A 22,975-nucleotide genomic window follows, 5' to 3' on the forward strand; every position below is an offset into this window, starting at 1 on the left:
TCCGCCCGCTCCCCTCTCCCGCCGGTGGCAGGCGGGCCTGGGGAGAAGAGGGGCGCGGGTTGGCAGAGACGTACGTCAGTCAGCACCGCGCTGCGGCCCTCAGCGGTGGGGCGGCCCTCAGGGAGGGCGGCGGGTTCGGGCCCGCGCGGTGCGTAAGCGCGCTTCCGCCTCCCCTCAGCCGCCTCAGGGGCAGTGGGCAGCCCGCGGGTAGCCGCCAGGGCCGCGGGGGGTAGGGGCCCGGCCCTCGTGGGGGCGGCTGTGAGGCCCGGGTGGCCGCGGCTGGGGGTGCCCGCGGGGCGCCCGCCATGAGCCAGGCGGAGCGCAAGGGCGGTGCCGCCCTGCAAGTCAAGTTCGTGCCCGACGAGGCGGTCCTGAGGCACATCGCCGACGACGCAGGTACGGGGGGGGGGGAACCGAAAAGCCTGGGGCGGCTGCTGGCAGCCCAGGGCCCGCCACCGCCTCCGCTTTCTCCTCCCTCTGCCTCTTCCGCCGTTTGTGCCTGCCCCGGCACGTGGAGGGGGCGGGTGCTGTTAGCTGCGACTGGAGGGGAGCACTGGTGCCTCCATAGAGACGTGGGTGTAACGGCCTGCGAGAGCGGCGCGCATCGCCTGGCTCGCTTCCCGCCCCGCCGAGCTTCAGCAGGCCCCGAGAACCACCTCAGAACGGGGCGTGAGGCGGCCGCCACGGGGAGTTGTGGCTGCAGTTCTGACCGCTTGTAAAGGCTGGAGTCTTAGTCTGCAAAATGCTCAAAACTTGCTTGCACAAGGCGCAGAGCACTCTGAGCCAATGTTGCCGTTGCTCGTGTTTCGAGCAAGGAGGTCAGATAGACAGTGTCCAGAGGTGTCTCAGCCTAAATTCCTCTGTGAGCATACTGGCAGTCTGCAGGCTCGGTCTTTTAGACTTGCTCCGTTTTCCTAGGGAAGAGAGGGGATGCTAAATGTCACCTTCTTCACGTGGCGATTGGAACTACTTCTGTGTGTGTCCCTGCCATTTCTCCCAATCTGTGGAAGCAGGTGTGTGTCGAAATGGGGATCACGTCCTCACAATTGACTTCAATGTCTAGCCACAGAAGGTAAAGCCTTTACCACAAAAGGTAAAGGTGCCCCTAATTGCTTTATGGTCAGCTGACCTCCATGGCACAGACCATCTCTTCTTTTACCAGGAAATCTTTTCTTTGTATTTATATGTGCTTTGCACAACGGTGTCTTGGTCTGTTAAAGGGGTGGCTGCATGCTACTGCAATCGAAATCATAGAAAGTAAAAGCTTTTATAACAATTGTAGGTATTAAAGTACGAAAAGACAAAACTCCACTGACAGTCAATGTGAAGAGATTTGTGAAGAAGCTCGATAATCTCTCAGATGATGAAGCTCAAGAGTTCCTGGAAGAGGACTATGTTGCTGCTCTAGGCATATGTGCTCAAGGTATTGGCTGGGAAAACCTAACACAGCTGTTACTTCAGGAGATTCTTTTAGTGTTAAAAACCTGTACAATGCTTATGAAATTGTTCTTGAAGGCTCTTAGTTCTAGATATGCTGGTGGTAACAAGTAGAGGAGAAGATAATGATTTCTAGGATTCTTTTTAATGGTGCTTATAACACCTGCAGTGTAAAGAGGTCTTTGAACTCCATAGTATTGTATTCCATCTTTCTTGGGTTGGAAATGTACCAGTGCTTTTAAAGTGGTTTCAGGTAATATTTCTGTTTCTAGATTCAATGGAAAATGGCTCAAGCGTAGGTGGTGGTGAAGTTTACTCATTCCAAACTCCCAAATGCTCCAACAAAATGGCAGAGCTGGGTACGTTTTCCTCTTTCCTTGTTGTTCTGGCTGGTGGTCTTTTTGAGTACCCCTGTGAACATGATCTGACTCTTCTGTTCACTCAAAAGATATGTTTGCACTATTACTGTGGCATTTATCTGACTCTGAATCAGTCTTCCTCAGAAACAAAAGCTTAGCACTAGGGCAAAGCAAAGGCATGGTGGGGATAAGAGGTACATATAATGAATAAATACATAAGAGAAAGTAGAAGTTTCTTAATGCTGGGAGAAGTATTTGTATGTATGTGCCAAAGGATGGCAGGCATTTTGTGTGTGTATCTTAGAAGGATGTATAAGAGTAACTCGATGCATAGCAAAGAGTTTTAAAAAAAAAAAAGGTAGTATTAGCTTTGTGTGGAAGGGGATTTCTCTTACATAAACTGTGTTTGCTAGGCTAACTGTTGGCTAAGAAGAAGTTCTGTACCTGACATGTGAAACTTCTTTCCCCTCCATACCCTACAGCCTCTGAATTAGCACAGACACCAGGACAGAGTGTTGCATCTGATCACTCTGAGTGCCCTGAGAAGACAACCAAAACCCCTCAAAGCAGCAGTAAGTTCTGTGATGCTTTGGGAAACTGAAGCTGAGTGAATAGGTGTTATGTTCATCTTTGTGTGGTAAAGCAGATGCTTGAGCCTCAGATTCTGTCATGCCTGAGAATTCTGGGCAGTTCAAATTTGTAGGCTGAATTTGCATAGCATCTTGTTCACCTGGCTGTTGCAGCTTATGTTCTGTCCTGCTGGTATAGATAAAACAGTAATTTCTCTCTCATCTGTTGCTGTCACACTTAACCATTTCCTCCGTGTTCAACACAGATGCTTGCTTGCACTTGAGTTTTGAGCTAAGCTGGTGTGTTGAGTGCCAAATGGGTTGTGGGTGGGATTGCATGTGTGTTCACATGTAACTTTGCAATTTATGATTTAGTTTTCAAGCACCTAATGCTGTAGGGAGAAATAAAGGTGCAAGGAGTCAGTGTGATCAAGATTGGCAAGAGCACGTTACTTTGTACTCAGAAATGGAGTCTGATGTGCTTGGGTGGGAACATTTAGCTCCTTTTTATCAACCTGTTCTGCTGAGGGCCTCCCAGAGCTGTGACCAGAATTAAAAGCTGCCTTCTGTGAAAATAATATTGACTAACTTTGATATCTCATTATTTACCTGTGGGGAACTAAGAGCTTCCCCCATACCACTCACGGAGCTGATACTCTGGTGCAGCGTACCTTTGAATAGTGGATGCCTATTTTTCTAATGGAGCATCCTGTGCTGCTGTTGAAAATACGCAGTATTCTGTTATGCTGTTTCTTGTCTTGCAGAACATTCAAGTTCAAACAAAGTTCAGCAGAAGGTGAGTGATGACTTTTTTTTTTTTTAATTCACTTTAGTGCTTGAACTAGCCAGTTACTACAGTTCTGGAAATTATGGATCTTGAAAAACCTCACCCACATTATTATAGGTGTGTCTCTGTCTCTGCTAATGCAAGTGGGCAGGGGTAGCTCAAGTGAGAACCAGAACTACCATTAATCAAGTCTATAGGATTTAGAGTCAGTGTGCAGATCACTGGGTTTAACAACTTAATTAGTATGGATGGAGATTATTTCTGTGCATTACACAAATGAGGATGTTAAACAATCTCTTAATATGCAGTTAAACTCATAGCTTTCCATTTCTCATTAAAGGATGGAACAACCCTAATCATAAGGATAGCAGTGCTGTTAGAACAAGAATTCAAGAACTGTGATGCTGTTCAGTTTCTTCAGTTATCATTGGTTTATTTTAAAAAGAAACGAACACACAAATTGTGATATTGGGGGAGATATCTTGACAGTTGATGTCTCCTTTTGTGATGCTACAGACACATACAGTCTACACCTGTCAGCTGTGGTTATAGAGAGAGTGCTGTGAAACAGCTGGCTTTCTAAAACATCATAGCATCGTTTTAGAAATGTGTGCAGAGCTTTTCCTTTGTAAGGTTCCCAGATGGGAGATGCCCATAAGAGTTGTTGGTTTGGGATGCCATATTCACTCCTTGATGATACCACATCACTTTGGATTGTTGCAAACTTGATCTGGTGTCTGTCAGGCGTGTGCTTTGTACATGTTTAAGGAAGACATGCCACCGCAACTTGGTGACCTTGGGCAGCTCAGATTCCATTTTCTGTACTCCTTTTGGGTTTAATATTCTGAGTGGGAGTTTTTATGGTGGGCTTCAAAATGACCCTGTGTAGACATTGTGATGCGGAAGATGACTGCTCAGGGGAGCAGAAGCATTTCCAATTCCTCCTTTCTTCAGTCTGACTCTTCTGAAGGGGCCAAAGTTAGCATCTTGGTTGGAGATTTCAGTTTTCTACACTCCACCTCAGGACGTTAATTGAAAGAATTAAGCCCTTTTTGCATCCTGATCCTACCTCTCTCTAATTGTGAATGGCAAGATAAGAACTCTACAGACTTATTGCCTCTGCTCTCCCAGTTTCTTGTGGGCTGTAATAGCTTGGAAATTAAGCCTGATTCTATGCGTTGCTTAGCAAAGGGCTCTTTTGGGAAGGTATATGTGACTTCTTCTAATGCCATTTTTGTTGTTAATTAATAATGTTAATTAATAATGTTGTTGTTACAGAGTAAAAAGAATGATTTTGTGTCTACCACACCTTACAGACTACGCAAAAGGCTAGCAGGTAAAGATAAACCTCTGTAGTCAGCTCCTATAGTCAGCGAAGCACTGTGTTCAGAGGACAGTGCTTCACCTGCATATGATCTTCTGCCTGTAGCAGTGGACTGACTGAAACAGCCTGATTCATCCTGTATAGTGTATAGAAACGTCCCCAGGGAAGCCTGTGCCGACCTTTTCCATACAGAAGTTTGCTACGTAGGAATGGGGTGGAGGATTTAGAAGCACCTAGTTGCTGAGCTTCAGAGACATGATCAGAAGAGGAAAAATTTTGAGTAATCTTAACCTGTGCTGACACGTCAGTTTGGTACAATTGCTTGAACTAAATCATAAAACTTTCTGTTGATGGCTGGGACATTTGTGGCAAATTATTTTTAATAACTGGCTGGCTATATGTGCTCAGAATGAGTGCAGAGGAGAGCTCAGTGTGTGACAATTCACATTCATTTTCTTCCTGTGTTGAAAGACCATGACTGAGACAGATTCTGTCTGTGTTCTTCAATCAACATCGTTGAGAGAGGTGTTTTACAAAACCTTTCTTACAGGGTGTGAACCAGAAGATACCCAGCTTGCATGATTGGCATTTGGGAAAACTGATATAGAGGTGCTAAGAAAAATAGGGAAATACATTATCTACTTTTAGTCAGTTTTTAGGGTAGAATTATATTTCTTAACAGAGCTTTACTAAACAATTTCTGCATTGAAAACGGAACGAAATGGCTGTGTGTGTTTGTAGTCCCTGTAAGCATTGATGTTACTTTTCTATGAAATACATTTAGGAATCATATGCTTGAAAAACACCTAGAGAATGTATGTGAGAGATAGATGGTGCAAAACGTGTTCTGTGTAAGAATTCACTGGTAGCTTTTAACCTTAAATTTATCCTTCAGCTCCAGATGCTTACTTAGAAAGTGAAAGTGAATATTCTGCTTCCTGCTCAGAGGAGGAGGACGATGAAGAAACCCAGAAAGAAGTCAGCACTGTTTTATCAAGTCAAAAGACACCAGCAAAAGCTAAGGTTGCATCTACACCTCCTTCCAGAAAAAAAGTAACCAAAAAAAAGGACAAGATGGTGAGTGTGCAGAAAATGTACTCCTGAGCCAGCAAGAGTGAAAGGATGTTTATTAACAATAAGCTGTCAGTGACCGCACCTAGGGAAGAACTGCTAGATTCATTTCAAATTAAACCAGCTGGGTTGGCTTTTGCTGTATTTCTGAGCAATCCCTGTTAGGGATCATGTGAGCCTATGGGCTAATCCAGTCTGTATTCTCAGCAGCTACAGAATGAGATGTTCTAAGATGTCTGTGAAACAGGAGACCTAAGAAATGATGAAGAAATTGACTCCTGTAGCACCAAAAGAATCACACTTTACTTTCTGGCTTGGTGTTCAGCTTTGTCATCTTATTTCCCTCCAGCACCAGGGATCCCCCCCTGTATTATTGCTGTGTTCTGCTCCCTCTGAATATCTTCTCTCTTTTTATCTCTGGTAAAGAACCATCTGAATGTTTAGCTTTGGCAGAATGCTGCCGTAGAAACCATGTTTACAAATGTCTTCTGGATTTCTGTTCATTCTTGCTCTGTGTCTCATACTGACTGTCTTCAGACATGTTTGTGGGTACAAAGGAAGAGGGGTAACTTGTTAGCAGAGGTGTGGCTGATTCTTGCTGTCCATTTTTAGAGCAACCTGGTGGTGGAATACTTTGAAGCTCACAGTAGTTCCAAAGTGCTCACTTCGGATCGAACACTGCAGAAGTTACGGAAGAGAAGATTGAATCAGGTACGCTTCAGAGTGAATCGCACAACTCACAGAGCTTTTGATTTATTTGGTAAAGATCTCTCCCATCAAAATTGCCTGACGTTGCTATTTTCACTTTCTATCTCTGCTGATGATGTTCTTGGTGGTAATACTGATTTATGCAGGGGTTAGGTAGCGTTTCAAGCATTGTGTCTCCCTTATGCCTTCCTGCTCTAAGCAGGGACAGTGGCAGTGGGCTATTGCCCAGTTGTTGGGACCTGAGACAGTAGGGAAAATGCAGGGAGAAAGTTGAAAGCTGCAGTTATGAGAACAGGTTAAAACTTGATTTCTGGGGAGGAGAAGAGGGAAAAGCAGAGTTGTAGGGACCTACACTAAAAACTATCATCAAACCAATGTTTTGTCAACGAAATGCTATGGGGAATTATAAGTGGTCTTGATTATGTGTAGAAGAGATGGAGAGAACCCTTTTCATCTGTGCATTACTGGGTTGATCCCTGTACAGGATTGGGGCAGCTTTAAATGTTGTCACCTAGTTTGTGAAGTGCACTTTGTTCCCTTCCAGTTCCTAGAAGACAGAATCTGTCTAATTGTGGTGACTGAATTACTACATTTTTTTCCATATGTCACTTCTACAGCCAGTTTGAAGTAAGCAGTTGTATCTTAGAGAGACAGGTATGCACAGACAGGAACCAGGGAAGCATGTAAAACATGCGAATTGCTCTCGTGTCTGTGCACCCATATGGGTTTTTAAAAGATGGCATATATGCAAATTGCCTGATGCCTAGTATTGTCTAGAATTGCTAACCAGAGAAACATCTGGATTTTTAACAAGTTCTTTCATAACAGCTCCAGACCAAAATCAAGGCTTTCAGTATTAAATCTACTGCTGGCGCCAAAGAAAGTGAAGGTTTAGCAGTTCTGTCTCTCAGTGCTTTATGTTTGGTATACTGCGGCTGCCTTTTGTGCTCTTTCCAGAGTAAGCTGTCTTCTACTGCAGGGGAGTGGAAAGCAAAGCTGTTAAAATTGAATAGAAAGGGAAGCCAATGTAGATCTGATGTCACTTGTCATGCTACTGTGCTGTTTAAACACCAACATCCCAGCACATCTTTAAAGCTGAATTAATCCTTTGATTCTTGATATTTTGAAATAACACTTTCTCTACAGTTGTGATTTTCTTCCTCTGCTGTATTTGTTTTGTATTTTGCTTTTCTATGATTATGTTTATGAGCATTCTGTTACAAACACAAACATGAACCATTGCTAACATGTTGATTGAGGTCCTTGTTCCTGTGAACTTAGTTATGGTGTTGGTATCTCCCTAGTACTGTGCTTGATGCTGTTTTAAGTTCTAAGCATGTCCATTATTTCCATAGTGGTGTTCCCATACTCAGCAGGAGGAGATAAACATGGTGCAGTAGTGGCACAGACATGATTTCCAGTCCTTGTCTGGCTGCCATTTCCCATACAAAGGTCATTTACTCTCTGCTTTGTTTCTTCAGTAGCAAAACTGTTTTTAGAGTCCTCAAAGGGGGTGTACATGGAGAAACATAAGTTGAGTGCACCGTTGGTGAAAACCATTCTAACCTCTAGCCAGAAAACATACTAGAGGGGCATTTGTAAAGACTCCAAGCATATGTTCTATTTTTCTCAGCTTTGAATTACTGTTATGTTACATCTTTCTCAACACAGCAAACACTGCATGACCTTCTGGAAAAGTCTCCCCTTGCCTATGCTGCTGAAATTGAAGAGCTAAACCAGCAATATGAGTCCCTGTTTTCCAAGTGGATGTTGCAATTACAGTAAGTATACAGTGAGAGCCACTGAAGAGACCTAGCAAACAGGCATTGCCATAAACTTACCCTCATATCAACAACATCCCGGGGATGAGATAAGGAATTTTTTTTTTATTTTGATTGCTCTAATTTAAAATTAAGTGACATTATTTTGCATAAAATTTTCTGTAGACCAAATCATATCTGACTAACTTCTTGAACTGAAGTGAATCACTGAATGATTTGAGTTGGAAGGGACCTTAAAGATCATCTGGTTCTAACCCCCCTGCCATGAGCAGGGACACCTCCTGCTAGACCCGCTTGCTCAAAGCCCCATCCAACCTGGCCTTGCACACTTTCAGGGATGGGACATCCACAGCTTCTCTGTTTCAGTGCCTCCCTACCCTCATAATAAAGTATTTCTTCCTAATGTCTAATTTAAATGTACCCTCTTTTAGTTTAAAACCATTACCACTTGTACTATTGCTGTACTCCCTGATGAAGAGTCTCTTCTCCATCTTTCTTGTAGGTCCCCTCTGAGTACTGGAAGGCCACTATAAGGTGTCCCCAGTGCCGCCTTTTCTCTATGCTCTCTCTGTCTTCATAGATAGGAGAGGTGCTCCAGCTCTTTGATCATCTTCATGGCCCTCCTCTGGACTCACTGCAACAGGTCCATGTCTTTCTTTTCTGGAGGCCCCAGAGCTGAACACAGCACTTCAGGTTCAGTCTCATGAGAGCAGAGTAGAGGAGGAGAATCACCTCCCTCAACCTGCTGGCCATGCTTATTCTGATGCAGATTTCATTATTTTGATGAAATGAGGTTACATTCTGCCTCACTAGTTTGTTCCTCTGTAAACCAAGATAGAGGGCATTTACAAATAGGGAACATGAATGATGAGAAATGTGGCATTTCTGAACAGCTGGTTATGCTTTCAACAGTATAGTTGGTAGTGAGTAGCCCGCTGTCAGTTTCTTCAGCATGTGGCTATCCTCAGTGGTGTAGCAGTAAACTCTGAGTTTCTATAGTACCTAATGGTCTAGGTAAGAAGAAACCTTAATGCTGTTGAAAATGTTAGCATTAATTTTATGTGGGTTTGCATGTATCTTGGAGGAAGGGAGAAAAGAGTAAGCAAGAAATTAAACGGGGAAGTACAGAGAACTGTGAGACTCTAAAGTGTCTTAGAGAAGACAAGCCACGAACTCTGAAATTAAGTACTGAGGCAGGAGCAGATGCTCATGAGGAGAAAGCCCTTTGCAAGGGAGTGGATTGTAAGAGAATTTGTGTTCCATGGGGAGTGACAGAGCATATGAAAAGCCTTGAAAGTTGGAGACTTGCTGGAGGAGGAGTTCTCTGTGACTCAGTGACCTGGAAAAATGCTTAGAGTTGTATGTGGCAGGGTAAAAGGAACAAATCCATACACAATATTGAAGTCAGTGACAGTTGTTCAACACCTTACCTTTGTCCAGTGCTGTTTGAGCAACCTGACTCTTATTTCTGGTGAATATGATGTTTTTCCTGCTCCTCCAAACAAAGTAAAGATTTGTGAATTCCTACCATGTTCTTTTTATGCTTTTTCTATGTAATAATCAGGATAAGGAAGGGATATGAGAATAAATAGATTTTGCGGTAAAATTGTGCCGGTGGATAATAGTAGAAAATCACCTTGCAGGCTTTTTTTTTTTTTTTAACTTGTAGTGACTGTGACCCCTAGTAAACATTTAATATAATCACATGGTGAGGGAGTAAATGTGAATGTTTGTTAGTCTTTGTTAGTTTGAAGATGCAGTTCTAGTCTCATACTCTTGGACAGTACCATTTTCTTCCATAGATGTTTTGCTAAATTTGTGGTCCTCTAGTCTGCTAAAACACTCCTTTAACTAGGATGCACGTGCCGCATTTTGGATATCTTGCAGATAACCTTATGTGTCAGCTGTGAGCTGAAGGTAAGCCTGGAGTTGACAAATTCCTTAAAAATGTGACAATTTTAGAGGCAAGATTGCAATCAATCATTTTGCTTAATGAAAATGTGAATGTATAAACCTAAAAATGGACTTTTACTTTTTTTTTTTGATTCAGTGTATTTGCTCACTTCCCTGCAGCTTGGGTTTCAACATCGTGCTTTACGGACTGGGCTCAAAGCATGATTTGTTAGAGAAGTTTCGCATCTCTATGCTCCAGGATTCCGTTCACCTTGTAGTTAATGGATACTTCCCTAGCATCACTGTGAGATCTGTAAGTGTAAGAAAAAGCTCATATGTTTACCTAATCATCCTGCGTTACAGATACCTCTAAAATCTTTCAATGTAAAACATTAAGGAGAGCTGCTTGCATTTTATAGCAGTAGACTCTTAAATGAAGAGCAGTTCCTTTTTTTTTTTTTTTTAAGATTTTAAAGAAATGAGCCCATGCGTTTTTGAAGGAATTGCTATGATTCTCATCAGTAATATATTCATCTGTCTGAAATGTTATTTTATGTCACTGTTTTGAAAAAGAGTAGCAATTTTTGGCTTACATTGACTGGGGAATTTTATGGTAAAAATCAGAGTATCTCTATCATGACAGTAAAGGGCTAACTTTCAGATATTCTGCACTAGGTTCTTCAGTGCCAGAGCCCTTCAGAAGGGGCAGTGGGTGACTCTGCTATTTTATGTTTCAGATTCTCAACTCCATCACAGAAGAGGTACTGGACCATATAGGGACCTTTCGCAGCCCCCTTGACCAACTTGAATTCATCATTAAAAGGTTTAAAGAAGGTAAAATGACTGATTTTTGTACATAAAAACAGCAGAGTTTGCTTACTGGTAGGAGGGCCTGGACATTTTCTCTGCTCACAGTTTTCATATATGCTATTACAGTTTTAGTCTACTGTAGCTAGTGTTTTCTAGTCTTGAAGTTTATGCTACTTCTGAAAATGTGCACCAGGATCATGTGCACATGATCCCAATCTGTTATCTTTGTCAGTGTTTAACACACTAAGTTCTGTGGAAAGAGGAGGAGGAGGATGTGAGCATTCTGGCAAGTCAGAGGCTACTCAGCCCTTTAGCAAGCTGAAATGCTCATGTTTCTTGCATTTAGCATGATGCCTTTGTGCTTTACTCATATGGTGTCTCTGTAGCCATGTGTTCCCTGGTGGAAGACAGGATAGGTAAATTCCAGTTATATGAGGGAACATGGTTCTGAGTGGCTGCTTGAGGACCTAATACAAACCTTGCTGAGATGAACAGAACAAAGAGTTGGAATGACAGCTGCTGATGGATACCAAGTCCCTTGAGCCCCTTGGGAAAATCATCCCCTGGGGCGGGTGTCTTTCCATAAATTTCATTATAGGCAGGATTAATGCTTAAATGTACATGATTTAGTGCATTTGTCATGTAAACTTAATATATGCATGTATGGATGTTAAGATGAAATAAAGGACAGCAACGTCAAACAAGCAGGTTAAAAATGGTTTCAAAATGCCAAGTTAAATGGGCACTGCCACACTGAGTGCTTGATGAATTCTCTTTGTTTGTAGGTTGTATTGCTTATTTCTATATGGAAAATTGCCATGTAATCTTAATTGTACAGGGCTTTGGTGGTGTTTAAATGTTTTCTCCATCCCTATCTTAGTGGTTTTGGTGGGACTGAGCGAAAAAGACTGATTAATGGCAGTACCCTTTTGAAGCTACATAAATCGGTTTCATGTACTACACTATAGCTGATCTGACAGGGAGTCTGAGGAACTTCTGGTTTCCAGTGATAGCCAAGTATGTATTAATTTGCACAAAAACTAGCTACTCTTCCTTAATTATTTCTGGACTCAGGAAACAGTTGTTCCCTAGGGATGACTACAGCAGCAACAAGCTAAGTTGGGAATCTTAATGTCTACTGTTTGTATTATCCAAGCTCAGTCTTTGTAACTTTCTTTGAGGGTTCAGTGGGAAAGAATTCTAATGAATTCAGTAGGCTTTGGATCCAGTCTTGAATAGAATAGATGTGTTTTCATTGTTTGAGGAAGGGCTTAAGGATCCTAGTCATGCAACTTAAAAGCATCTGAACAAACTGTGCTTAGACTTCCCTCCTAACGTATGTTTGAATGACCCTGAATCACAGGAATCACTGAAAACTGAAAAAAAATGAATCACTGAAAACCATAGGTGACTCCTGGAAGGGCACTGGGCAAGTAGAAAGTTTTTTAAGATTAAAAACTTTAGATGCAGAAAGAATAGTAGCTGTGATGAGAACTGCAATACAGTGAATTGAGAGAGAGCCGCTCAGCTGCTCAGAAACACCAAGTATGGGACAGGGATCAATGTAAGCTGTACAAGGGAAGTTATTTGATAATGGAGTGGTGAATGTGAAGCGTGGTGGAACATATTTGTCCTAGGCTGCACTGGGAAGGGGAAACCACTTTGTGTGCAGTTTCTTTGATTGGTTCTCTGCTGTTTTTCGTGACCTTACAGATTCATCTTTGGAGCTCTATGTCCTTATTCATAACCTGGACAGCCAGATGTTGAGAGGAGAAAGAAGTCAACAGATCCTTGCACAGTTGTCCTCTCTGCCTAGCGTTTACCTCATCGCCTCTATTGATCACATCAATGCTCCCCTCAGTGAGTCCCCTTGGGCCTGATGTAGCAAAAAGAGAAGAATCTGCATTCTACTTCGGGGCTGCTGAATGTGTTTCATAAGCTCATGTATTACTCTTGATGTGCAAAATAGACCTGGTGATGTATGTATGGTTGTAGCAGCTAGAAGCCCTGATTGGGACTGTGGCCTTGTTGAAGCAAAACTGTATAAAGATACTGAAAACTACCAGTCTTTCTGATTGCTATATATATATAATATATATTATTATTATATATATATATATATATATATATATATGAAAAAAAAGAAAAAAGACTCCAGGCTTCTGTCACCCTTTGACTTAGGGACTTACTGAAATGGAGATTGAATGTTATGGTTGTCACTGCATCTAAACAATTTTATCGGCCAGAAATTCTTTGCACACTGCTGATTCTGGAATGATTTGAAGCATATCCATGAAGCTGGTATGAAAAGGGAATGTATACAAATGTTCTGTTGCAGAGAATTGTCTTGCCTGAACTGTGACTATCTGGGTGCATGTACTGCAAATTTCATAAGCATGCATTGTTTTCTCAAATATTGTAGTAGATCTTAGTACATTTTAATATTGCTTATTTAATGCCTGAGAAAAGCTAAACCTACTAATTCTGTCTGCTTTTTCTTTCCTCTCTGTCTAGTGTGGGATCAAGCAAAGCAAAGCCTCTACAATTGGCTTTGGTATGAGACAACCACCTTTAGTCCTTATGTGGAAGAAACGTCTTATGAAAATTCACTGTTAGTACAGCAATCTGGATCTTTGGCTTTGAGTTCCCTAACGCATGTCCTGTGCAGTCTCACAATGAATGCCAGGTAAGGCACTGTTACACTTCACAACAGCACCTACTGAGGATCCAGTCCATAGTAGGTTACTCTGGTCTTTACGTATGGTCTGTTACGTATACACCTAGCAGGAGGCAATCCCTGTTTTCTGACAATGTTTTTCAAGATTAAAAGGATGGGACCTGGTTTCCATGTGATCGTTTACTTTAAATGAACAGTTTGGATAGCAAGCTTTACCCAATGACTAGATGCATGCACCAAATCCTGGTCATGAGGGAAATATAATATTTGCCTTTCTTTTTTCCTGTTGTCCTCCCCATCTCCTTTCACTTAGGGGGATATTCAGACTGCTTGCCCAGTACCAGCTGGAGAACAAGGACAACCCATCTTACCCAGGTACATACAGACCATTTCTCATCTGTTTGGATTGGAGTGGTGGTGTTGCAAGCTCGGTCACAGTGGCACTGGCTTTGGATATGCAGGTTACATCATCAGCAACAGAAGAGCTGTAACTGTTGGTTCAGTGAATCTTAGCGGTATAGACTATCTTTCTAGTGGTGCTGAATCTCACCCTAAGAAGAAATCAAGAGTGGCTGGATCCTAAGGATCTCCTCTTACTGTTGTCTACTTTCAAGTTTAGGCATTATTGAGACCATTCAGGGCAGACTGGAGTTAAAAAATAAAATAAAATCAGGGAAGAACATGAATTTGCACAATACTAGCACCTAATAAACTAGGGGAAAAGAGGATATTCAGTTCCTATGCTGCTCCTAGATGACCTCTGTGTACCTGCTTTCTAGGATATATGTGGAATACGCTGTCATTGTCTCTAACAGATGCTGCAGAGGATATGAGCAGTATGTTAATTGTTCAGAAAGACAGAAGTAAGATAGAGTTGGAAACTGAAAGGTGCACTATGCTGAGAAGTGCATTTAAGGTCCTATTAAAATTCTGTTAGGCAGACAGGGTGACTGGAATGTTAAATCTTATTTTTTTGTTGATTACTGAAATATTAGCTTTGTTGTGTACTTAAAGTGAGGATGGTGCTGTAGCCATTGTGGTGTAAGCCAAAGCAATATTTGTAGGTGGAGATAACATGTATTGTTAGACCTGGAAACATGGGACAAACTTACCACTTCAGTTTCTCATTCTTGCCCTTTTCTGTCTCCAGGCCTCTCTTTCCAAGACTTCTACCAGCAGTGTCGGGAGGCTTTCCTTGTAAACAGTGACCTGACACTCAGGGCACAGTTGACAGAATTCAGGGACCACAAGCTCATCCGGACCAAACGGGTGAGTCAGGGGAAGAAGATAATTATGGGAATTCAGCTATCTTAAACAAAACACTGCTTGCTTCCTTGGAAGTATTCCTAAGACACAAGTCTGCAGCTCACAGTGAGGCTGTATTGTTCGAAGCACCTGGGGACTAGCAAAGGCTGAAATTGTGTAATTGCAGCTCTTTCCATGACTCCAATCTGTGAACACCCTTCACGTGGATAGGGGGCTGTAAAAATGTGTTGTGGTTTGGTTACTCTGCAACCTACAGGCCTTTGTGGAACTCAACTTCCTGAAGACCTTGAGAAGTAATGGATTCTGGAGGCTGCCAATCTGCTTCACATAGCTACCTATATTTGCATGTTAGAAGAGTACAGGCTAGCCCTAGCACTGCTATACTGCCTCATTATTAGATGTGGGAGCAAAGGTTGAGGAGCTATGTAGTGACAGAATAGCACAGCCCACCAGAAGCTTTGAGTTTTCTCAGTGTTTGTACATTTCCAATGTTGCTCTAGGGAAGTATTCCTGGTTTTAGAAATGTTGTTGTGAATGCTGGCCAGCTCTCACCCCAGCTGCAAGTACATGTCAGCATAGCAGTGCTATCTAGTGGCTTGCATTGCACTGGTGTTAACAGAATGTGTTGCATGTCTGTTCTCAGGGAGCTGATGGTGTGGAGTACTTATTAATTCCTGTAGATGACAGTGCCTTGACCGACTTCTTAGAGAAAGAGGATGAAGATGTATAACGTCTGTCTGTTCCCAAAACATCTACGGCAATTGCTCTCAAGGGCTGCTGGAGAGGGGCATATACTCAGATCTCTCTTTCCAGCCCCAAAACTGCTGGACTACTTACCGAAATGTAATAATTGTAATGAACAGTGCTTCTTGTTCAGCTATTTCAGGTAGTTTGGAATGATGACTTCTGTAAGCAAGGTATTTCTTGCTCTGAAGTTAGATTTGTCTGCTTTGTCTCTTAACTCAGATGATACCTTTGTATCTATGTAGGCAACCATACAGTCAGGAAAACTAACTCTGTGCCTTCTGCTCATTACCTCACTAGACATGAGGGTTTGGCTGGAGCAGTTCACATGGGAAGTGCAAACCACCAGATGGTCAGAGCTTTAGTTTGTATTCGTGATGCAATTTTTCTCAACTGAGTGCTTTCTGGTACTCCTTTACCAATTAGACAAGACTGCTTCCAGTGTGTAAAGAAGTAAAGATTTATAATGCTAAGAGACCTGCCTTGACTGCACAAGGAAGAGAATATGAGTGGGACAGGGATACTGTGGGTAACTTATTAAATTCTGGCGATAGAACTGAAGGACTTTCCCAAGCTAGAATTCTTTTATAAGCAGATTTAGGTGATCAAAATTGCCATGGACTCAAGTCGTTGCCTCTTGGTGAGGCTGAGAAAATCCAGCCTCTTTCATCTGCTTTCCAATTTGCAATCCAGGAATGTGAAGAGGCTGTGAAGCTTGTTTATTTTTAAAAAGCTTGATTGTATATATGTATTTTTTACATCAGGAGTGTCCATTGAGGAGGCCTTAAATGCCACTTAAAAGCTCTCCCTTTTTGTAGCCCTTAGAGGTTGGGAGACTGCTGAAGTTTTGCAGCTTTTCTTCATTGTATTTCTCAGGTATGTGGGAGTAAAGTCCTATAGTTCCATCAACTGTAGTCTGCCAGCCAGACTTCAGGGACTCATTATGTCTAATACTTGGTAGCTGTGTTACAGCTCAATGTTGTAATAGTACATATCAACCAAATAAAGTACTTTATTAATTTTCATTAGATTGTCTCGTCTTCCACGAATGTTTTTATGTTATAGGAAGATAGAGATCTTTCTGGCAGTTATGCGAAAGCCTTGTTTTCATTATCATGTCAAATATCTGTGCAGAGCCTCATGCAGCATGCAGAAGACCTCAAACTAATTAGCAAAAGTATTTTATGGTCTTTTAAGATATCAAAATTACAAACAGTTTGCCTGCTTTTTAATGCCGGTATATAGCGTTAGAAAAGAACCAAAGCATCACATGGAATAATACTGTTACCTGTGTTCCAGGTGTTACCTGGTATATCCCTCACTGACAGAAGCCACAGGACAGAGGTTTACATCCTGACTTTGTTTTGTATTGGAAAACACAGGATATCTACTTATCCTACTGTCAACTAGGTTCTTCAGTGTAAGAACTATTTAACTTTGCTGGAGAGTCTGATGGGGGGAAAACTGGTACATGCTAGCAGTACTCTCCACCTTCCCTCTACAGAACATTTTCCAACTAACATCCTCTTTTGGTATTATGTGCATCTGTGTTTTACAGGCTGCCATTCCAAACTTAGCAAAACACATCAGATCCTGCCTGCTGCTACTTAGGCTACCATCAGAACCACTAAAACTGTGATCAAGGCATTGTGTCTTACCCAAGCTCTGTAAGTTAGGTTTAGAGTTCATGAACAAGTGCTCTGATTTATTAGTTAACGGTTTTGGTAGAGTATCATGCAAGTGATGCCCGTAGAAGTCAAAAACAAGTGCAGGAAATACCACCACTTATCTTATAAAAGGTTACCTTTGAATCAATTCTTGGCTGATACTGTGATGCAAGCATGAAAGCTAAAGAAAATAACTGTGAATTAATTCCTGTGGTTTTCTTGTTAAAGTATTTCAGCTTGATTTCAGATTGTCTGGATGACTATTCCACCTATGCATTGATTTTCTCCCTCTTGCATTCAGTGCATATACTAAGGATACTGGCTCTTTGGTATAGATCTGGTGGCATTTTTATCTTCTGTAGCAATTCTGGACTATTGTATTTGGAGGGATCAGTTGTACAGTTCCCTCCTTTATTTGGGGAAGAAGGAATTTCTTCCCGCTTCAATTCTCAGCTTAGTCAAAGGTCTTCATGGTATTGATAAGAATGATTGTTTTTTTTATATACCTTAGAAGACTGAACAAGTAATATATTCTTTAGATGAAGCAGGCTGGCTATTTCATGTTTTGAAGTTGTTTCATTGAACAAGAACACAAAACAAGATATAACAGGGGGCTTAAAATGCTTTAATGGTGATGTTACATTGTATTAAAATACACAATGTGGCAGAAAGCCTCTGATCACATCACATCACATCAGTGTTCTGGGGTCAGTGTCTAGGACCACTGGGAAAGTCTGAATAACAGAGCAGCTTCTTGACATTTCTCTTGGGCACTTCTAGTAGTACTCTACTAAGGAAGAGCATAGTCCTCAGTTACCTTCTTAGCTGAAAGAGGGAGATGTCTAAGTTACGGGGAAATATTTCCCAGATTTTTTCCATGATTTTAGTCTTCATGTGGTCTTCAAAGCCCTAGGGTTGTACAGGACTCCAATGCATCGAGTTGCTGTGTGCAGCACAGTAAAGACATTGCCAAATAAGCCAATTTTATTTATTCAACTTAAAAAGATGTAGTTTGTAAAGAAATCTTTACAAACTTGGGATGGAAGTATTTTCAGTTTGTTTAAATATTCTGCTGGTATGCACATAATCCAGAGTTGGTAAGATATTCAAAGGGTAGGTTTTTCTTTCAAAAAAAGAAAACACACACAAAAAACAAGCAAAAAAAAAAAACACAATCCAAACTCCCCAGAGGTTACTGATGGTGGAAATGTTACTTGTTCACTTTTAGTAATCCTGTAATTAAGAGCCATATGTATAGAAGCTGTTTTTATTTAAAAAAAAAAAAAGTAACAGGTATATTAAATTAATTATAACATTAATAAGGGAGTTATAGCTTATTAAAAAACTTCCAAAGGTTTTTTAATTGAGGGTTCCTCTGTTAAAGAGCTTTAAAGCTGCATTAACGGTAGATTTTGCAATTGAATACTAGTATCAAATGCCTGAATTCTGCTCTGTATTTGCATATGAGCTGTGTCTTAATAAAACTGTTAATGCAAACCAGTGATCCATACCCTTTCATTAACTATTATCAAGAGCTTTACTAGCTAAAATGCCAGTGACTTGTACTGACATAACCACAGTAGGATGAAACTGCTCTGTAAGTTTGAAAAGTCAGGTTTTCATATTCTACCCAAACCAACCCTTGAGTGGTGTGGTTATCAAATATTTTAATAAGAGTATGTAGTAACAGTAACTTTATTCAAATGCAACCCAGTAATTGAGTAAATCATATTTGAGTAGCTAGAAACGAGCATTTATTAGGTATCTGACATAACATATATCCCAGACTTTGGGGGAACATATAATACAATCCTACACTGAACCAATCCAGAGCATCTTCATTAAACTTGCGTTTGGATAGGTCTGTGCAAAATAGTATGAAACTCTTGATTGTGTTCTCTCACCCCTTTTTTTCTTCTTTTCCTTTTCTTTTTATGCCACCTGGAGGGGATCTCTGTCTTTCTCAGACACAATTATGTTGATTTTGTTCTGTAGGTGGATAGTTAGCATGTCACCCAGCTCTGACAAAAAGCCTCTCTCTGTGTTACTGTGTTCACACAGAATAACACTTATTCCGTTGGCAACTGCATCCAGAATATCATGGTGGGACATCTCTCCTGCCATTTTGAGAAAGAAATGCCATGGTAGATTGCATACCGTTTCGGAAGCCGTTTCTTTGCAACGTATGCAGAATCGTAATTAAAAACTGGGAAGATGCAACAGCGGAAGTAGCCCATAAGGAGGGATGCAATGCCATCTGCTCAGTGTAAGAACATGGCACACTCCTACCCTAGTGTCCCTTGAAGGACTTTCAGCTGATGTCCCCAGTGCACAATTGAGCAAAACCACAGAAATTCCATGCCTTCTTTGAATAATAGTAGATTTTGCCACTTAGGGCAGGAAATAAGTGTGCAGAGTGGTTTGGAAGTGGACTGTCTAGGTGTCATGCATCTACTCAACGGGGTTGCTGTTGATGGAGGATAGCAACTGAAGAAGGCTTGTCAAGAAGCTGTGTGAGGGTCAGCTCTGCAGTGCTATGTATAAAGGAGGAGATGGGACATGCCTTGCCAAAGAACTTGCTTGAATTAAGTACTAGAGTGCAAGGCAGCCTTTGCATTGTGGAGCAAGCTGTAGGAAATACCTGTCACACTATCAGAAAAAAGACAATGGATTAAGTATCCGTTTGGCCAGATACACTATTATGGTCATTAAGTGGAAGATTATGTAGACTGTTACATTCCATCTTTCTTCAGGCAATTCTATAGGGAACTGAGGAAATACCTTGTTTCTTGCCAAAGGAGAAACACACTGAAGGTTGCAATAGACTTTTCCATCAAACACTGATTTTGAAATCATGTATGGTTAATAGTGTTTACTTGAAATAACCATCAGTGTGCCATACAGCCATCTGATCTATGTTACCTCTACTTCAGTGTTACTCTGCCATTTCAGTAACTGATCATTTCTCAGTTCTAACAGGCAATCTTTTTCTGGCCAAACCTTTCAACAGTCAACTCTTTCTTCTTTTTTCGTAGTGCCTATTTTTATAAAGATAATGAAACAACATAATCTCTTACCTGTGAGGTAGAGGTCAGCTTCCGTTCCCTTCAGGACACTGCTCCCAGAACCAGCACACAGAGCAGCTTTCTTCACTGGTGAATCTGCAGGATACAAGGTGCCACAATTAAACTTCTTTCTCTATGTTCAGCCTTTGCATCAGTATTGCTATTAAGTGTTTCACAATAACTACTACCTTGATTTTAGGGCCAATGTAAATTTGTTGGAGGAAGAGATGTGTTTGTCAGTTTGAAAGAGTCATAGGCCCATAGCATCTCTGACAGTAAGCAAAATCCCCTATGTACCAAGAAGATGCATAGAAATTTTTCTACAAGGGATTGTGAGAGTTAGTGGAAAACTCCAGCATGGAGACTTGTTGCTGGCTACTGCAGCTTAGCTCTTTCTAGTGAGGTGTTGTTGGTTGGGTTTCTGAACTCTTTAATTCGCTGCTACTTTTTCCAGGACTCTAAAGTTCGACTGTGTTTGTTTTCCAAACTAATGATGCCACTAAGGCAGCATCTTCCCTCTGATTTATAACTGGTTCCTAATTCTTAGCTTTCAGAAGGCCAATCTCATTGCAAACTGAGAGCTCCTCCACATCATAAAAAAATTGCCTGTTTGCTATGATTGCTGATTCCAACCTATTACATATGTGGTAGTGACAAGGAATTTAATTGTGCATATCTAGTATGTTCAGTACAAGAGATGGGGTGGGCAAAGAATTTTCAAATTCTATTAAGGTTTTACAGTATGTTGCCATGCAATTACTGTTGATTTGACTGGAATCAAACACTACAATCCCACACCACAATGACGGGTTTCAAAATAGGTTTGTTTTGTTTTTAGTGCAATTGATAGTATTAGGAAGCTTGTAACAAGACTTTTGTCTCATACAATGCAAAGAGTTTTCAACAAATTTGCTCTCACAAATTCTATTAGCTATGCGTCTTGGATAGGTAACTGGGATAAGAGGATACATGTTCCAGGATTTAGTAGTGACCACCCTTTGAGCTATGATAGTTTGCCTTCTCTGTCACCATTTATTTTTCATCAAAGCATGGATGGCTATATGTTCAGAAGGATACCACAAAGCACTTATTATTTTAAGGTGCTTTTAAATTTAACATTCAGTCACAAAAGGGATCATACAGTGAGGTAGTACACACTTGCATCTGATATCTTGGAGAGGGAAATCTTAGTCATTATAGGAATTATGAAAAAGTATGTCTCATACTCAGCTTGTGGTATCCCTCCTTCGCACTGACAACCAGCATAATACAGAATCGCCAGTCAGAAATACAGATGATGTTCTTGTTCCATGACTGTATCACAGAAAATCTAAAACACTGACTCTTGCCTTTAACAGCGCTTCATACTACTTGAAAATAAACCTATCCAAGGCAGCAATATTTTACACACCCATGCATACACTCACACTACTTGTATTCCTGGAATACTAGTTCAAAGGGGCAGTCTTACTGGCAGGTTTGTTTACCTAGTGTCTTGCCTGTTCCCAGGGCTAGGCGGATGTGGGGTAATTTTAGGTGACTTTTGATACGCTTGATGATGTCTGACAAGGAGGCTGGTTTACTCAGTGTGCATAGACGTCCCATTCCAGTATGTGGAAGAAGAGGCTGAGGAGAAAAGAAATTCAAATTACTGTGAGAAAGCTGACTCCAGAAGTTTACATTGCTTTCCCTAATGTACAAAAATGAGTATATTGGGCATTAAGGATGAATACCTCTGTACTTTATGAACAAACATGTATGTGATGTTCTTAAATGTAACATAATGACTAGCTTTTGGAACTTATGTTAGAATTAGTTCAGACCACGCAGCTATTTTCATTGTTTGGGAAAATGTCCATGGCTTCAAATCCCCAGAGGCTAGTATTTCAGAGCACGGGCAGGTAACATAGGAAACCTGTAATGCCAGTGAATGCTGGACTTAAGTTTTTAGGACAGTCAGCTCACACAAATAGTACATTCACTGGAAGTAATGCATGATTTTGTTACCTTCTGTAATATGAGAATCTCAGTCTTGTGATGAAGAAGGTTGTTCTGGGACAATAATGCCACCACCTCCAGCAGTGCTTTCTGAGAGCAGTTCAGACTGACTCGTGTTTGCTCCTTACCTTCAACCCTGAGGAAAGATGTGCTTGGTGTTTACTAAGAGACTGGATAAAATTTCAGCATTGTATTAGTAGAATATAAAGCTGTTCTACCACAGAGGGTATTCTACCAGAGATAAAGGGAAAAAAATAGACACCAGACATGGTAATAGTCTAGTGTAATCTACTTTCTTGGAGTAAACAGATACAAGAATTTAATTCAGCTGTCCTCATTAAACTTCTTGTAAACACTCCTCTTTACCATTTCTAATTCGTGTGATGCTACATGGAATTAGTTACCATGTAGTATAACATGGATTGATCAGAAGGGGATGATTATCCTGTAAGTTTCTGGATCTGTTGCTGAAAAAATAGCAGCAATGCACAGAGGAATGAAGTGGTTACAACAGTAAAATACAGTTCAAGCAACAGAAAAAACACAACATTAGAAAGTGGAGCAGATACCTGACAGGGAAAGTAGTGAGACAGAAGATCTCCTGGATGTCTTTGATTTTGGAGAGCACTGTCTCTACATGTTCAGCGGTGTCCGCACAAAATTCTACTCGGTGAGTGCCTTCAGTTGGATAGCTTGGAGAGGTTGATGGGTGCAGTGGGATGGAATTACAGGCACCTGAGAAAACAGCACCAGACTGCAGCTTTAGAGAGTTGGATGATGTAGCAGATACTGATTTAGCATATATCCAAAAGAGATGCA

At 41.2% G+C, this 22,975-nt stretch overlaps 2 protein-coding genes across 8 annotated transcripts in view; one reads left to right on the forward strand and one right to left on the reverse strand.

Annotated features, from left to right (window-relative positions):
• Window positions 1-20,268, forward strand: ORC2 (origin recognition complex subunit 2). Of its 3 annotated transcripts, XM_013187534.3 has the most exons (17): window positions 2-396; window positions 919-1,013; window positions 1,283-1,423; window positions 1,710-1,796; window positions 2,279-2,368; window positions 3,130-3,161; window positions 4,431-4,488; window positions 5,372-5,553; window positions 6,160-6,258; window positions 7,927-8,036; window positions 10,110-10,242; window positions 10,667-10,763; window positions 12,453-12,599; window positions 13,254-13,425; window positions 13,730-13,791; window positions 14,567-14,685; window positions 15,326-16,451. In XM_013187534.3, exons 2-17 carry the CDS (start codon window positions 938-940, stop codon window positions 15,410-15,412), a joined length of 1,692 nt encoding a protein of 563 aa, XP_013042988.1. In that variant the 5' UTR covers window positions 2-396; window positions 919-937; the 3' UTR covers window positions 15,413-16,451. The 3 variants fall into 3 exon arrangements, with proteins under 3 accessions (XP_013042989.1, XP_013042988.1, XP_013042987.1); XM_013187535.3 differs by lacking the exons at window positions 919-1,013; window positions 15,326-16,451 and adding an exon at window positions 20,129-20,268 and having other exon boundaries at window positions 1-396; XM_013187533.3 differs by lacking the exon at window positions 919-1,013 and having other exon boundaries at window positions 10-396.
• The window catches only part of NIF3L1 (NGG1 interacting factor 3 like 1), a 6,618-nt gene continuing 1,340 nt past the window's right edge, over window positions 17,698-22,975 (reverse strand). For 2 of the 5 annotated variants that reach the window (XM_048058554.2, XM_048058555.2), the window contains exons 3-7: window positions 22,726-22,891; window positions 22,166-22,292; window positions 21,646-21,784; window positions 20,171-20,254; window positions 17,698-19,210 (exon numbers count right to left, since the gene is read on the reverse strand). In XM_048058554.2, the coding sequence (XP_047914511.1) occupies window positions 19,026-19,210; window positions 20,171-20,254; window positions 21,646-21,784; window positions 22,166-22,292; window positions 22,726-22,891 (701 nt within the window). In that variant the 3' untranslated portion in view covers window positions 17,698-19,025. The remainder of the gene's footprint in view (window positions 19,211-20,170; window positions 20,255-21,645; window positions 21,785-22,165; window positions 22,293-22,725; window positions 22,892-22,975) is intronic. The other 3 variants (XM_048058557.2, XM_048058556.2, XM_048058558.2) reach the window with 3 other exon arrangements.

This window comes from Anser cygnoides, chromosome 6 (genome assembly GCF_040182565.1).
Source record: "Anser cygnoides isolate HZ-2024a breed goose chromosome 6, Taihu_goose_T2T_genome, whole genome shotgun sequence".
Lineage (NCBI taxonomy): Eukaryota > Metazoa > Chordata > Aves > Anseriformes > Anatidae > Anser > Anser cygnoides.